Genomic DNA, 16,156 nt, shown 5'->3' with positions numbered 1-16,156 from the left:
TTGTTTCACTAACTAGTTTATTTATCCTTATTTCAAACATCCTGCACACTGGACCCTTCATGGTGCCATGGTCCCCACTGTGTGTGTGTGTGGACCACCATTCCTCCCAGAGTGTATTCGCTGTTCACGCCAAGTGTTCCCTGTTATTTTTGAGATATAACTGTGCTGTTCTTGAACATTGTGCTTTACATTTTATTTCCATGTGTGTGAGCAGTTCCCTAATTTTCTTAGTTCCTTTTGAGTATGAATTTGCTTTTGATTACCCAGCCTCTCTGTGTTTGGACCCCTGCTATGGACCTTAATTATGCTGCATGAAAATTTCTTAATAAAGACAACATTCCTACATCCAATAATGAATCCAATGCCTTACAACATAAAATCTAGTTGTTCTATCTCCTCCAGCGTTGAAGGCCATCTCAGAGTTACACAAACACACTTTATTTGGCCCATGTGGGCTTGATAATTTCTGATGAGTCAAATCATAAGCATTAGAACAGGGATATTACATAAAATGCAGTGCACTGGATCCCCAGGACTGAAAACAAAGCTTCAGTTTAATTTTTCCTGCATAGCTCCCGTATAGCTCAGTTGTTTCAACAATAGTCTGGAAAAATGCTTTGTCAGAGAATATTATTTTAACAGTCCCTTAAAATCTTTCTCACCAGGTAGATTTATCGTGTCACTTCATTGCCGAACTTCCATACAAATCGCAAGCATTGCTGGTTGCCATGGCATTATAAAGTACTGAACAGCTGTAAAGTAGAGAGGTGTAATAAAGTAGAATTATTCTCGCTATTTATAGGTGCAGTTTCTCCTGTGGCCTAGATTACAGCCTTGAAATGTGCGAAAAAGTAACAGATGTTGTGTTGATGTTTCTTAATTATGATAATGCGGCCTCTGAATTTCTCGGATGTCTCCAAATAAGCATTAAAAAAACAACACGAGGAAAGGCGTTTGCTCGGAACTGTGATTATATACGTGCTTACCTTCCCAAGCTATGAAACACAAATCCAATATTAATACCTGGCTATTCCTGTGGGATCTGTGAAAGAACAAACTGATGTGCAGCTTGACAAACAAAGCTCTCTTCAAAAATATCAGCAAGACAACTGCTCACCATCTGTGTGGGGCAATGTGACACTAAGCTTGATGAGGTTGGCATGTTCTGGGTCCTCGGTGCCGGTGTAGTGGAGCTTGGCAGAGAAAGGCTCAGCACCTACTGTTCCCACTTTACGAGGGTGACACATTCCTGTGAAGGAATATCAAACAAAGTGATTAGCACAGTGAAGTCATACTGAAGTCCTTTTGGTAACCTACAGCTGTGTGGTAATCAGCTGAACTCAAAGCATCAAGATCCTATTATTCTAAAGATCACTATACCTTGATTTGCTTAAATTGTACATTATTTGTCAGTCAATCAAATGTACAGTTGTTACGGTGTGCATGAAGACCTTAGAGTAATTTGTGTGAATCTTGTATGAATTTATAAACTATGGGGATTCAATTTTAAAAAATAATCCAATTTAAACCTATTTTTGCACAGATTAGACATAAAAATAAAAACAGGAGAACAATCTCTTTCTAGAAAAAGTTTCCCATTGTCTATTAATCTTTATGCCCATTGGTGGGTCCAGATTTATGTTTCTCAACTGTGTACATTCCTATTAGTTTTACTATATTCACAGGATAAATGTATATTGTTAGGGGTGTGCATGTGGATTTTGGTCTTCAAGGTTTTCAGAAGGGTTCATGAGTTCAGTCCTTACCACTTGACAGAGGTAACTATGTTTTGGGCTGAAATATCCTGGTACCAAACAATCCACATAATGTCCAATCTTATCCGCAAAGTTCTGGTATGGGCGCAGGTTTTCATACCAATCAAGCAGAAGCTTGACTTGGAACCTGATTCCACCTGACCTTGGCTTTCAATAGACTCAGGTATATCTTCTGCTTAATTGGAACAAAAACCTGCACCCACACCGACCCTTTGTGGATAAGATTGGACACCCCTGCAGATCAGAGTCCCTGAAACACCAGCCTGTAGATTTAATATCCTTGGTGAAGTTCAAACAATGGTTTGGTTTTCTTTGCTCCACATACTTTTGACTGGCAAGTGGTTTTAAAGAAAGTCACTGTTAGACAAATATAAGCTGCTGTTCTATGATTTGTTCCCCTTTCTAAATGTTGTGAAATCATGAAGTAGCCAGAACCATTTTTTATTGTAGACCTACTGCAAAGACTGGGAGAAGGAAAGTGTGTATAATGACTACACATCACAAAAGTGAGTGAAATACTTATTTCCCCAAAACAAAATCTGAAAAAAAGAGAGAAATATGACTTCCTTTTTAATGCCCATGTTTCTGGACTAGTTTCAGGTCTTTTGTGTGGTTTTTCAGATGTTGTTGTGATGGTTCTTTTGCTGAAACTGGCAAACAGATGCCAGATGCTGTATTGAAGACAGATAAACAAAGGTATGTCTAAAACTGCTCATAACAGCTGCTAGACTGTGTGCTGGATGTTGTCGACTCTAAAGGCTATCAGTGGTTATTAATCTTGTCCTGCGGTCACGAATCTCTGAAGCTATCGAGTCCAAATGCTGGTGAATTTCCAATTGTTTCAGATGAGTTTGATATGTTATGGTACTAATTAAACTTACTGTACACCTGCTCATTTATGCAGTTCAGTATCAAATCAGTCAGTCACTGTGGCAGTAGCACAACGCATAATATCAGCTGTCTAGTTCCAATTGCCCAGAGTCTGTGCTCAGGATGCATTCTTCGATTCTCTGATATTTGTTGATGGAGTGGAACCCTGTGTGATCTTCTGCTGTTGTAAGCCATCCACCACAAGGATCAATGTTTGTTCATGCTGAGATACTACTCATCATTGTTGTAAATCTGTGCCATTTTCCTCTAGCCTCTCTATTCAACATTGCATTTCCACCCACAGAATTGGGGGGAAATCACTCAGTGTATTTTGTTATTCGTTTTTTTTTTTTTTTTTTTGCACCGTTCTGTGTAAACTCTAGAGACTGTAGTGTGTGAAAATCCCAGGAGATCAGCAGTTTCTAAAATTGAAATAGTCAAATCAGGCTGTCTGTCTCAACAACAATGCCACGGTTGTAGTCACAGATATCACACATTTTCACACAGAATTTAAAATTCTGATGTTTGCTGTGAACATTAACTGAAGCTCTTGAACTGTATCTGTTAGACTGGGTGATTGTATATATTGTGCTGCTGTCACATTATTGGTAGGCTGATTGGATAACTTCAGAAACGAGAGCGTGTACATGTGTTCCTATTAAAGTGGACAATTAGTGTACCCAAATCTGTCTGTCTTAAAAAGATCTCTTGACCTCTTGTTTAATATATGCAGTCATGGTTATTTTATGCAATCACTTTGCTCATTAAAAGAAGCCAATAATTATGGATAGCACTGCACTTATTACTAACAAATATAAAACAATAACTACTTGCAGAGGTGTATATTTTTCCACCTCTAGCTCCAGTAACAGTGTATAGAAATGATGAAGTTTGCATGTTGCCTGACCCTCTTCCATGCTTATGGAAACGATAGGGCTGCTGAGCTCCAGGCCTTCATCCCCATTGGAGTTAACGGCACGGGCGGCGCACTGAACCCGTGAGCCGGCTTGAAAGTAGATGGAGTCCAGAGAGATCATCTTGGAGGAGGTGAAGAAGGTGTCTATATCCACTTCCCTCATAGGGCTGGTGACGCCGTCTGGCCCAGTGGGGGCACTGATAAGCCAGCGATAGCGCGTTCGCGGGTCACTGATGTGCTCACTTGCACATATCGAGCCCGTTTTCTCATATTCTGGGTGCTTGGGGTTGCATGCCTAGAGAAGAAGAAAAAGAAGAGAAGTGCTGAGTTGCAATAAGTTAAAGAGACGGACTATAGACCGAATGAGTGTATGAATGTGTGTGTATGTGCAGGTGCCCTGCAAAAGATCAGTAACCCTTCTGGGGTGAATTTTCCCTCTTTTTGTATAGTGTTATCTGAATAGGCTCCTTATCTGCCATAACCCTGACCAGGATAAAGCAGTTATTGAAAATTAATGTGTGAATGAATGAAATGTAGCAAGAAAATGAAAGCTCTATGCCAGAGATTTATAAACAATAGGCTTTAATAGAGCAGTTATATAGAGTGTGGAGTGTGATATTTGAGAGAATCGTAAAAGGTAATGCATCAAAGGAAGGTCATTAGAGAGAGAGAGAGTAGAGCAGGGGAGGCAACATGACCTTGTGTCTAGTGTGAATTTGAATGAGTGTGCTTATTTAAATAGAGCAACATTATTTTAAATAGAATTGCATGGTGATGCTATGTGGTTTTTCCTTCACTTTTCCATGTAACACAAATACAGCAGGACAGATAAGTGTGAGCTTTATAATGCATCTCACAGCTGGTGTGGATTTAAACACTAGCTGAAATAGCAGTATGACTAAACATTATAAAAACGTTGGTAATGAATTAGCCTTTAGCCACCATGGCTGAGTTGCTTGTTCTCTGTTCATGTAATTCTGCTGTATTTAGTGTAGTGTTTGAACATTTACTCTTTAAAAACATTTACAAAACAGGGGTTTAAGAAATGAACAGGAATGATAAAGCTGTGATTTTACTTTTTTAGCATTTTATATCTCATGTCTGTTCTAAGAGCTGGTCTACGGAGGTGATAATGCACCGACAGATTTTGAATGTCACATCTCCTTTTACACCCCTCCATCGACGTCAGCACAGAGCATTAATTTATGACCACAGAAAAGCAACAGTGAGCAAATAGGGGAAAAAAAAAAAACCCTGCCCTGCCCCTAAACAAAACAGTGATAACACCAGTAACACCAGCATTAAAGCAGCGAATAATGCTTCCTCTGCAGGAATATAAAGTCCTAAGAGTCTGGAAGATGGTTTTCCTCGTATCCAAAGGGCTTCATCAGTTCTAATCAAAACCACACTGTTCTCACTCACTATTATTAAGCCTTTGATTAAAATGGATTTGCAATGAATAATGAATAATTAGTGCTAATTAGTTATGTTGGAGTTAATTAGATGATTATAGTCGAGTCACAATATAGTTGAAACATTTCAACATTGTAATAAAAGTCCTTCTCTTGTCTTTCAAATTGACTGAAACACTTAAAAATAAAAATCTTAACAAGCATTAGGACAGAAGATAATGCTAATCAAACATGAAGAAATAAATACACTCACAATGACGAACACATAATGAGGTTTTGGGGGTATTGCAAATACTAATTCCTTATAATGTACTTGCTCCAAGTGATTTAGTTGATTGTCTTTCCCTTTCCCTAGTCCTTGTGAATGTACCAGAAACCAATTCCCATTAACCATTTCACCTTAACACTTAAATGCCAAACCTGCCCTCCCCCCATATACAACACAAAGCATCCTGAATAATGATAATAATAATAATAATAATAATAATAATAATAATAATAAATTTGTGAGGCTTCTGCATTCTCTTTCTTTTGCTTTAGCAAAAGCAAATAATTTATAATTAAATATTGTATAACTTTAAATTAAGGACTTTTGCAGTTTGCCAGCTTGTGTTAAGAAGAGCAAGGATTTTCCTGTTCCTTTGTACTTCAAGGGTGCTTTCATGAACACTGCATATACAAGAACCTTGATGGTCTTTGAAATTTTTAATAAAAACAAGTTGCACCCTCACTATTGTGCATATTATATTAGAACAGGATGTGCATGGACTATGTCTAGCTTTGGTTTCAGAAGTATTCAGTAATCATTTAGTATTGTTTTAAGAGCTAAAACTATATACTTTTGCATATTATAGACTGGTAGCACTAGACATACCGTCACACAGACCACTGGATAGCCGGCGGGCGGGCGAGCATTGGGTACGGTCTTTCTGACATCATCGTAGTGCAGCAGAGACACGACATGCGGCACTGAGGGGAATGTGACATCGGCCATGCTGTTGCTCTCTTCAATGTACACTATGGCCTTGGCTATCTGCTGGCAAAAGAAAGAATTAATAAAGCATTGTAGTACAAGCCTCATTAGTCATCACTATGACAACAACAACAAAAAAAATCACAAATACCAAGGTTTAACTTTATTTCACAGGTAATTGGGACTATAGATGGTATTCCATATATTTATCATTAAAAAGCAGCACATTTTTTTGCTTTGAAACTGTAGGATACAGGGAGCAAAACAAAATAAGCAAGCATGCTAAAATATATAGCTTTTCATATATTTTCTTTTTATATGAGGCTTTTCAAAATGATTTTAACATATGAGCACAATAATATATTAATTTCATTATTGCCTTTTTTATGGCCATTTTTCATGAAGGTTTCTTGATATCCTGAACACCACACTTGATCAGTCCTTCCACATTAACCTGACTGGGGTTAAGGTCTGGAGACTAGGCAGGTTATTTTATTACAAACGGCCCTGTGTCCTTCATCTTCAACTAACTCTCTCACAGCTCTGATACATGTAATTAAACAACCCCAATAAAATCAAAAAAGCAAGGTGTCTTAAAATATTAGACTAGCTGCAGGGTCACCAGGTCAGCTTGTACTGCCACTTGAAACATTTTATGCAAAGAGATGGTCTAATACAAATACTCCAAAGTGTAACAAACAGTATGATCGCCATACCTGAATCTCAGCCACCATGTTCTCATCAGGTTTGAGGTGAACGGTGAAGGCTTCTCTCATTTCTCTGACCCCATCAAACAGGATCTCCACCTCCACAAAATGTTCTGTTTCACCTTCCTTAAATTCAACATCTGTAAATGTACACACAAATGTCAGCTTCCGCAAGTGTGTACATGTATGCCATGGGGCAGAGATCATTTCTGTAGTCCTACTTAGACTACATTAGTCTAAAAACAAATAAAGAAAATAAAAAAATAAATAATAATAATCTAATCATAATCCAACAACCCTATAAACACAATAATAAAAGCTTTAAGCATATGGTAAGGCTGGAAAGAGAGAAATGTAGCTTGACTCTGCAGAGCACTGTGAGCTTCCTCACCCTGTGAGATGGGGTGATAATCTTCTCCTGATACAGCCGAACCGTCTTTAGTGTGTACTCTCACCACGGACACTTTGGAGGAATCTCCCACTCGAAGCACAGGGATCCGCACAACGCTCATCTTCCCTGACTCTTTCGGCTCGTTCACACTCAACTTTGTCTCAGCAAACTTGATAATTGGCTCTGAGAAAAGGGTGACATTTCAACGAATTACTGAATTAAGGAACTGACTGCTGATCTAGCTATATAGCTAATTATAATTAGCTATATACAGCTAACATATTATTCTAGTATTCTATAATAGTAGTCGGTCTGTCCTTGTAGCTAACAAGAGCTTTACTCTACAAAAGACATCCATGTGATATGGTTGTAATCATGTATTGTTGACATTCATAGTTTTCTTTTTTTACTTGTGCCATTTAGAAATGTCATGGCCATTTTGGTTTAAAGCATTAAAAGTGGAAAAATGCTGAAATACAGTTCCTTCCAGCTCTTGTAAGAATTTGCAGATGCATGCCAAGCCTGACACAGAATTCTTCCACACATTATACAAAAGAAATGAGAATAGAACAGCATTTTCTTTCTCTCTCTCTTACTGTCAGCACTGTCTTTAATCTTGATGAGTGTTTCGTTCTTTGTGCCTATTGATGCCCCATACGGGGAGTCACTTGTAGCACTCCCGAGCACAAGCCTCATCTCTTCCTCTTCTTCATACAGTGAGTCGTCCACCAACGTTAACACACACGGCTTCTCCGTATCACCTAGAGAGAACGAGATCAGAGAGATCAACCCCTTTCATATGTATAAATCTGACATTGAAATGCGCTGGAAGGCCATGAAATAGACCTATGAATCTCTCTTTTCATCTCTAATTGGATAAATAACCTCAAAGTCAACTTTGTTTTTAATCAGCTGCTCAAAATCGTCTGCTTTTTGGCTAATTGAAACATGTGCATATCTGACACAGCAGCTGTCTATAAAGTTACAGTTCTAAATTGTTATTTTTATTATGAAAAATGACCACAGTTTTTTCATTTCTAAAACAAAATTCAAAAGGTTATACAGAATGTAACCCTGACCTCACATGTGCCGTCTGTAAAAGGCCAACACTATGTCATGCTTATCCTTTGGCCATTCTAATCAACCCGCATAACCCAGGTGTAAGAAGCAGCCCAGTGATCAAGTCATAGGGCCATGATTACATATGTAACTTTCTATGTCCTTTTGTTCAGAAATACCATGATGGTTTCCATAAGAACGACTAGAGGCCGGGTAACAAAGTTGTCATGAGGGGTCAAAATGAGCCCTGACCATGCAACTCACCAGATAATAACAGACAGCACTCACAGATAGTGCTTACCATACCAAAAACAATATATACAGCACAAGATAATGTGCCACACTGTTGTGGAAAACATTCCACATGTCTGCATACAACTGGTATGTATAATGTGTGACATTTTGTGAACATGCTGGGGTTGCTCTCAGGAGCCATACACCCATGTATGGTATGTATGGTCTGTGGTCTGCTGGGCCATGGTGACCCAATCATTTGTGACACAGGCCTGTGGTGATGTGCAGTGGTCATGTATGACATGGTGCATATACTATGCATTGTTGAATGCTACATGCTACTGTCATCCATAACACTGACAGTGTACCACAGTCAAAGCAGACGGTTTCGATTTGGCCAGTCATGTACCAAGGCAGTCTGGTCCAATGCCTGTGACTCTGCCCTGTCCGTGAACCACACTGGGCATTGACTTATCTGTCTATTCACAAACAGATTGACTTTTACTTTGCCATAGGTGCTCCAAATCGAACCACCTTTTTTTGGATTTGTTGTTAATCCATGCCATTGCCTTGCTGTGATTGTACAGACAGATTTTATCAGACTGACAGCTTCAGAGCTCAAAGACACAGCAGGTACATAATGAACTTATGATTACATTTACAGCATTTAGCAGATTTCCTTAATTAGGTGATTTACAGTGTATGAAAAACAAATTATGCAAGATCTAAGAATACCATCAAGCTAAATCCTTGTAGAGAGGAGTTAAAAGAACAACCTTGTACAGTAAATGTAGAAACAGTTTAAAAACAAATCAAAAATTTGTGCTCATTTAAATGTTAATTGAAAATGTAGATCATCTGTGTGTGTTTAAAGACAGACAGTGACTCAGCTCTTGGACAGTCACCACGTGGTGCCGGGGCAGTGAAAAGTCTTGATGCATGTTTTGCCTGTACCTTGAGAGATGGTGGGTCAAGTCAAGCTGAGCTAGAGGCTGGATGGGACTGTGGTGTAGGCTTGATTGAAAACTGTACTACTAAATCTGTCCTGTTGTTAATCATTATGAGCAAACAGCAGAGGCTTGGATTGAACAAATCAAAGAAAAAAAAAAAAAACAGAAGGATATGTGCTGTTAAAAGCTCACATCACCCCTAAGCCTCACAAAAAGTAAAAACAAAGAAAAAAGAAAAATACAGGGAACATAAATCAAAATTTCAATTATTATTTTTTTACAAACATTTACAAAAAATTATTTCTAAAACAAGTGATTGATATTTTCTTTATGTACTTAAATGTACAAATTAAACAAAGTGCTGTAATTTTGCATATTTTCTATTAAATAATGATTAACTGACAAAAACATGTTTTCATATTGGATTCTGACTTTTCACAGCACAACCAGCACAGTAGCACCAGGCTCCTGGAGAAACATTTTTTCTTTTCACTATGTACTGCGTCAGCTATATGTGGTTGAAATGACAATAAAAGCTTCTTGAATCTTGAAATATTCCTAATAAATAGCCAGTACTACCTTCCTGTTAGACTTGGTCATGTGTTTCAAATTAAACCATCTGTACATGTGGTCAAAGCTCCTCCCACATGCTGCACTGTCTACACACTTTACCTGGTAAGAAGGTGATGATTGATGCGTCAGTGTTGGGTCTCTCCTCGAAGTCACTGGCCACTTGAGCAGATCCCTGGCGTGTGTAACAGCGCACAGTGGATTGATGTGTGATATCTCCACTGCGCTGGACCACAGCAATGAGATGTCTATTGCTTTCTTCTCCAGTCAGAAGAGGATGTTTAAACTGCATCTTTGGCACTGTAACATTAGAGATTGATAAGGAATTCAATTTATAAATTAAATCATAGACATATACAATGGTGACCACAGTGGGTTTGTGCAATAGTACACTAACGGTCAGAGATGGAATCGTTAATTAAGACGGTAGCTTTTGCCGGCTCTCCCAGAATCCCATTCGACGGCATGTGCAGGACAAGCTCAAATTTCTCAGTGCCCTCAAGGAGCGGCTGGCCGAGATCATCCAGAATTGTGACCCGGATGGTTTGCATGTTCACTCCTGGGGCAAAGTCCAAATTCTTACTGATTCCCACGTAGTCCACTCCAGCTAGGAGACAAAAGTGAAGTAAGAGACACATAACATTATATTCAACAACTAAAAGCTAAACACTATTGATCAAAGTAACATCAGACAAACAGGTTCCTTAGCTCACTGATGCTCTATAATCTCCTTTCAACAGGAGTCCTGTTCAGTCTTCAAAAGGTGTTGTGAAAAGCTCTCAGCACTCCTAAGCCGAGCAAAAAGCATACAGAAAATATTTGCTCTTCCACAAAGGAAACTACAAGGTATGTCCCTCTACTCTAAACAGCCCTGTGTCTCCATTATTTCCACAGCCGTCTAAAGAGCTGGTCTTTTGGACAGTATCTCCGATTCCACCTTAATTTGGCTTGCAGTCATTTTTTTGTATTATTATTTTTCCATTTTTTCTTAATATTATCACTAAAATGACTATTGGGCTTGAATTTTTTTGCGACTATTGAATTCATTTACTGAACCTTGTATTATTTTCTGGTCTTTTTGTCACCTCCACCTCTAAGCACTCGCTAAAGCTTTACCACCTTTTCCCTTATAAAGAATTTTTAGATAAATTATTTAAGATATTATTTGAAGTCGTAATTAAAGCGGTTTTGAAAAAAAAACATTTAACCTTCTTTAATCACCGGCAGATTTTTTCCCCATATATCGATTTCAACCATGTGCTGATAAGAGGCATTATCTAAAGACACACATTCAATTTAGTAATGCATTCTTGACACTACCATTACAGCTGGGTATCATTGAACATTACAGACATTAAAAACATTAACCAGACTAAGACTTGCTGGGGGCACTGGTGGCTCAGTGGTAGGTTTCTCGCCTACTACATGGAAAGCGCGCGTTCGATTCCCAGCCAGTGCCCAAGCCCCAGAGGATGCAGTCCCGGTCCCAAGCCCGGATAAAAATGAGAGAGTTGCATCAGGAAGGGCATCTGCTGTAAAACCTGTGCCAAGTTGTTGTGGGGACTAGTTGGTCCTCTGTGGCAACCACTCACACACATACGGAGCAGCTGAAAGAACAACAACCAGACTAAGACTTGCTAACACTGAATCCATGCCAGCAGGTTACTTGTGTGATTACATGTGGAAAAACATGATGTACTTGGTGTTGCTATAAAGAATTTTTTGTTTTTGCTGCCCTGACCTGTCAAGGCAGACCAGCACATCCCACAAATGCTCGATTGGATTGAGATCTGGGGAATCTGGAGCTCAAGTCAACACCTCAAACTCATTGTTGTACTCATCAAACCATTCCTGAACCGGCGACAGGGTCGTGGGCGGCCAAGGCTCGTTGATGCATGTGGGGAGCCAAGGCTGGCCTGTGTGGTCCGATCCAACAGACGAGCTACTGTGGCTCAAATTGCTGAATGCTATTGACGTAGCACCTACCTAAGCATTGTTGCAGACCATGTACACCTTTTCATGGAAATGGTATTCCCTAATCGCTGTAGCCTCTTTCGGCAGGATAATGCACCGTGCCACAAAGCAAAAATGGTTCAAGAATGGATTGATGATAACAACAATGAGTTTGAGGTGTTGACTTTGCCTCCAAATCCCTTAGATCTCAATTCACTCAAGCATCTGTGGGATGTGCTGGACAAAAAAGTCCGATCCATGGAGGCTCCACCTCAAAACTTAGAGGACTTAAAGGATCTGCTGCGAACATCTTGGTTCCAGATACCACAGCACACCTTTATGGGATCTAGTGGAGTCCATGTCAGGGTCAGGGTTGTTTTGGCAGTGAAAGGGGACCAACACAACATTAGGCAGGTGATCGTAATGTTTTTTTTTTTTTTTTTTCCAAATGTAGATCTGTAGAGCTTTAGGCTAAAAGATCTGTAGATCTGCTCACAAATGAATGTACTATTTATCTATTTTAATTCTACGCATTCCTGTTTTTTTATTTCAAGGGGCCACATTTTTGCTATCCACATTGTCTTTTTTGCTTTAAATAAATGACTTAAAATAGATCTTTTTTTCCTTTTGTGGGAATAACCCAAGAATAACATCACCCCCTTTATATCGATGGTCATTGGGGCTAATGTATTTCAGCTTGCTTTCACTGAGACAGCCATAACACACATCATCAGCAGTGTCTGAGTATGCGGAGATAAATGTGAAGTGGATGACTATCTTGACAAACAGCTCTGAAGGAGTAAACAGACTTATTCATTGCTCAAAATACAAATGACACAAATGGACAAATGACAAAACTGTTCGGTTCTGTTCCATGGGTTGAATGAAAGAGCTGGATATTGGCGAGAGCAGCTTGACTACTTTTTTGCTATTCAGAAGAGACACAGCTTGATGAAAGACTTGACTTTACAGGAACAGATAGTGCTGCTGATGTGCCTTTCAATAAGTGTGTGGCTGTGTTCTTGTTTGCATGTTTAATAGTTTTATATAATGAATGAATCCTGGCATATTAATGAAGGCTAATGGTTTCATAATAGCAACAGTGACTTACTAATAGTAAGTAGAACATTTGTAGCCCTCTCATTCGGTATCGCTGACAGACGACAAAAAAAAAAACCTGTGTCCGTGAACTGAAGCTTGATTTCAAATAAGCAACATCTCAACTGGATTTTGCACAGCATATATTGCACAAAAATTGCATACAGCTGCATACATTCAGTCATAATATTTAACGTGTATTTTATATTTAACGTGAGAGGGACGCACAATAATGCAGTCATTTGCAATATTTTTTATTCTACTATGCAAATGTGGTGCTGATTAGTACCTTCAGCTGACACAGGATTGGTTTTACGGGATCGGACAGTGACGGTGGCTGCTTTGGAGAGGTCCGTTCCGGTCCGCCACACTCGCACATCGATGTGACCTTGGCTCTCGTCCACGTGGTACTCGGTATCCCCGAAGTAGAACACAGGAGCTAGGAGAAAACAGTACATTTTGGTGCCATCAGTGACCAAATTACTGCAGAAGTGTTATGGTGATGATTGATAAAATACACATTCTCATTGTAGGAGTTGATGGTAAATATGCCCCAATTCTGTGGCATGAGGTGTTTTTATGCTTTTTATTAAATAAAACAGAGCGCTTTTTCACCACCAACTATGAGTTTCTGCTTTTTGGAAATATCAAAAATAAATAAATAAATAAATAAATAAAAAGAGAGTGAGAGAGAGCCAGAGAGAGAGAGTGTGTGTGTGTGTGTGAGAGAGAGAGAAACCATGCTATGGACTATAGCTCCAGATCTCACACCTTTGGGAGACTTTGAGCTGACATGTTAGACAGCGCTTCTCTACCACCATCATCAAAAGCACCAACTAAGGAAATATCTTTTGGAACAAAGGTGTTTAACAGTTTTAGGGACTTGGAGAATCAATGCTAAGGTACAGTGAAGTTGTTCTGGGGCACACTGTGGTAAAACATCTGTCACCTATGTTTATACAGTAAGAGACTGAGATCTCAGGAAAGCTCAGGCAAATTTTACACAAAATGTACCCAGACAGGCAACAGACAGGCAATCCCCAAAAAGCGAATGGTTTTGTTTCTAGTTCTGTGTTTTCTTAGGGTCCTTGTCACTACTTGTAGCATGAGGCAGTACCTGCAGGTTGCCCAATAAGATTACACCAGTAATCCTCCTGCTCCAGGATGTCACATCCATACCTGCCATCAGAAATAGATGTGATGTGTCTCCCTGTTTCAAGAGCTGGCATGTGATACAGGGAGACTGGCCATTACACAGGGAAAGCTGGACAGGGCCGTTGAACGGTAACAACCCAGCAGCAGGACCGGTATCTGTTTGTTTGTGCAAGGAATAACAGCAGTGAGGGGCACTACCAGAGTCCTACAAAATGACCTCCAGCAGGCTACTGGTGTGCATGTTTCTTACCAAACTGTCGGAAACGGACTCCACGAGGGTGGCATGAGGGCCTGACATCCTATAGTGGGACCTGTGCCAGAGAACAGCAGAATTGGCAGGTCCACCATTGGCGCCCCATTTCCTTCACGGATGGGAGCAGGTTCACACTGAGCACATTTGACAGAAATAAAAGTGTTTGGGGATGCCACAGGGAATGTTATGCTGCCTGCAACATCATTCAGCATGACCGGTTTGGAGGTGGGTTAGTGATGGTCTGGGGAGGAATATACTTGGAGGTTCGCACAGACCTCCTTTTGCTAGCCAATGGCAATCATGGGCACAGACTACCCCAAACTGGACAGCTGAGGAATAGAAAAAAACAGATCAGTTTGTATTAATTTTTCTGCCCAGTTTCTGTGAGCCTGTGTCTAGTTTAACCTTGTTCTTGCCAGACAGGAGTGGAACCCAATGTGGTCTTCTGCTGTTGTAGCCCATTTACTTTAAGGCTCAATGTTTTGTGCATACTGAGATGCTTTTCTGCTCACCGTGGCTGTAAACTGTGATATGATTATACAAGTATGTCCTTCCTGGCAGCTCTGACCTCTCTCATCAACAGCGGGTTTCCACACACAGAACTGTCAATGTTTTTGCACCACTCCCTATAAACTTTAGAGACTATTGTGCATGAAAATCCTAGGAGACCAGCAGTTTCTGAAATACTCAAACCAGCCCAACTGGCACCAACAACCATGCCACAGTTAAAGTCACAGAGATTGCATATTGTCCCTATTCTGATGTGAAAATTGATTGAAATTTTATGCATTGTGCTGCTGCCACATGATTGACAGCATATATGTGGAGGTGTACAGTTGTTCCTATTAAAGAAGTGGTGAGTGAGTGTGCATTCTTTGCATGAACAGTTTCAAATAAAACTTTTAATGTAGCAGGAGGTCTAGGAATGTGTAATTCCTGGCTACCGCTGAGCTGCTTCTCAGTAAGACAGGTACAGTATATGTACGGACAGTGCAAAAAGCTCCCTTCAGTGAGACTGAAAGAGAAACATTACAAAGATTGAATCCTCTGTGATTGCCTCCTAGTCTGAAAAACACTATAGAAAACCTCTACAGAAAGTCTGTTTCACCGACACCCTCCCAGACACAAGCTTGTCATGGTTTTAATATCTCAACCCTGAGATAAAAGTGTACTTTGGATGCCAAAAAAATAAAATAAAATGTCAGGTTTGAGCTTGAAATGCATGCCTTTGGCAGGCAATGAAGTGAGGCTGGTTTGAATTTGACAGTGTTTCTTTAAAAAAAGAAGAAGAAATGAAGCAATGAATAAAGTTATATTCTCCGTCTTCTCTACTCTTAGAATTACTTTTGCTATTTTTACAACAAAGGGTGAAGTACTGTGACTCAGAAGCAGCCAGTGATTCTGAACAAAGGCATTTCAGAAGCTTTACAGTCTTGTAAATATGCTGATGCTACATATCAGCTGTCATTTTAAAGGTATAATATCATATTTGCTTGAAAGTTCATTTAAAGGCTTCATATTTGATGAAATGCTTTGATTCTGTGGGACTGTCTGAGTACTCCAGACAAAACCAATAATTCAGCCTCCGGTGCAGTAACAGCATCTCTGTCTGCTTTGAGGTACCAATTAGAAGCAAAAGTGACAAAAGCTCTCTAAAGACATTCTACACAATTATGGAGGACAGATACACATTTACGTAAGATGTGGATGTTTTCGTTTCACAGCTCAGCACAGCTCGGCACCAAAGGCATTTCTTCCTGCAGCTGTGTTTCTGTCGCTGCTAGTGCAGAGCGACTAATAATGACTTCAGTTCACTAAATAAACTTTCTTGTCCTTAGTT

At 39.7% G+C, this 16,156-nt stretch overlaps 1 protein-coding gene across 2 annotated transcripts in view; it reads right to left on the bottom strand.

The window, feature by feature from the left end:
• The window catches only part of frem2a (FRAS1 related extracellular matrix 2a), a 67,220-nt gene that overhangs the window by 13,109 nt on the left and 37,955 nt on the right, over nt 1-16,156 (bottom strand). Inside the window, exons 7-15 of one of the 2 annotated variants that reach the window (XM_058411072.1) lie at nt 13,198-13,347; nt 10,255-10,464; nt 9,960-10,157; nt 7,641-7,805; nt 7,045-7,227; nt 6,663-6,793; nt 5,848-6,009; nt 3,553-3,856; nt 1,118-1,249 (exon numbers count right to left, since the gene is read on the bottom strand). In XM_058411072.1, the coding sequence (XP_058267055.1) occupies nt 1,118-1,249; nt 3,553-3,856; nt 5,848-6,009; nt 6,663-6,793; nt 7,045-7,227; nt 7,641-7,805; nt 9,960-10,157; nt 10,255-10,464; nt 13,198-13,347 (1,635 nt within the window). The remainder of the gene's footprint in view (nt 1-1,117; nt 1,250-3,552; nt 3,857-5,847; nt 6,010-6,662; nt 6,794-7,044; nt 7,228-7,640; nt 7,806-9,959; nt 10,158-10,254; nt 10,465-13,197; nt 13,348-16,156) is intronic. The other variant, XM_058411073.1, reaches the window with a different exon arrangement.

The sequence above is a fragment of the Hemibagrus wyckioides genome, linkage group LG16 (genome assembly GCF_019097595.1).
Source record: "Hemibagrus wyckioides isolate EC202008001 linkage group LG16, SWU_Hwy_1.0, whole genome shotgun sequence".
Taxonomy (NCBI): domain Eukaryota; kingdom Metazoa; phylum Chordata; class Actinopteri; order Siluriformes; family Bagridae; genus Hemibagrus; species Hemibagrus wyckioides.
This window is presented reverse-complemented; position numbering and strand designations above follow the sequence as displayed.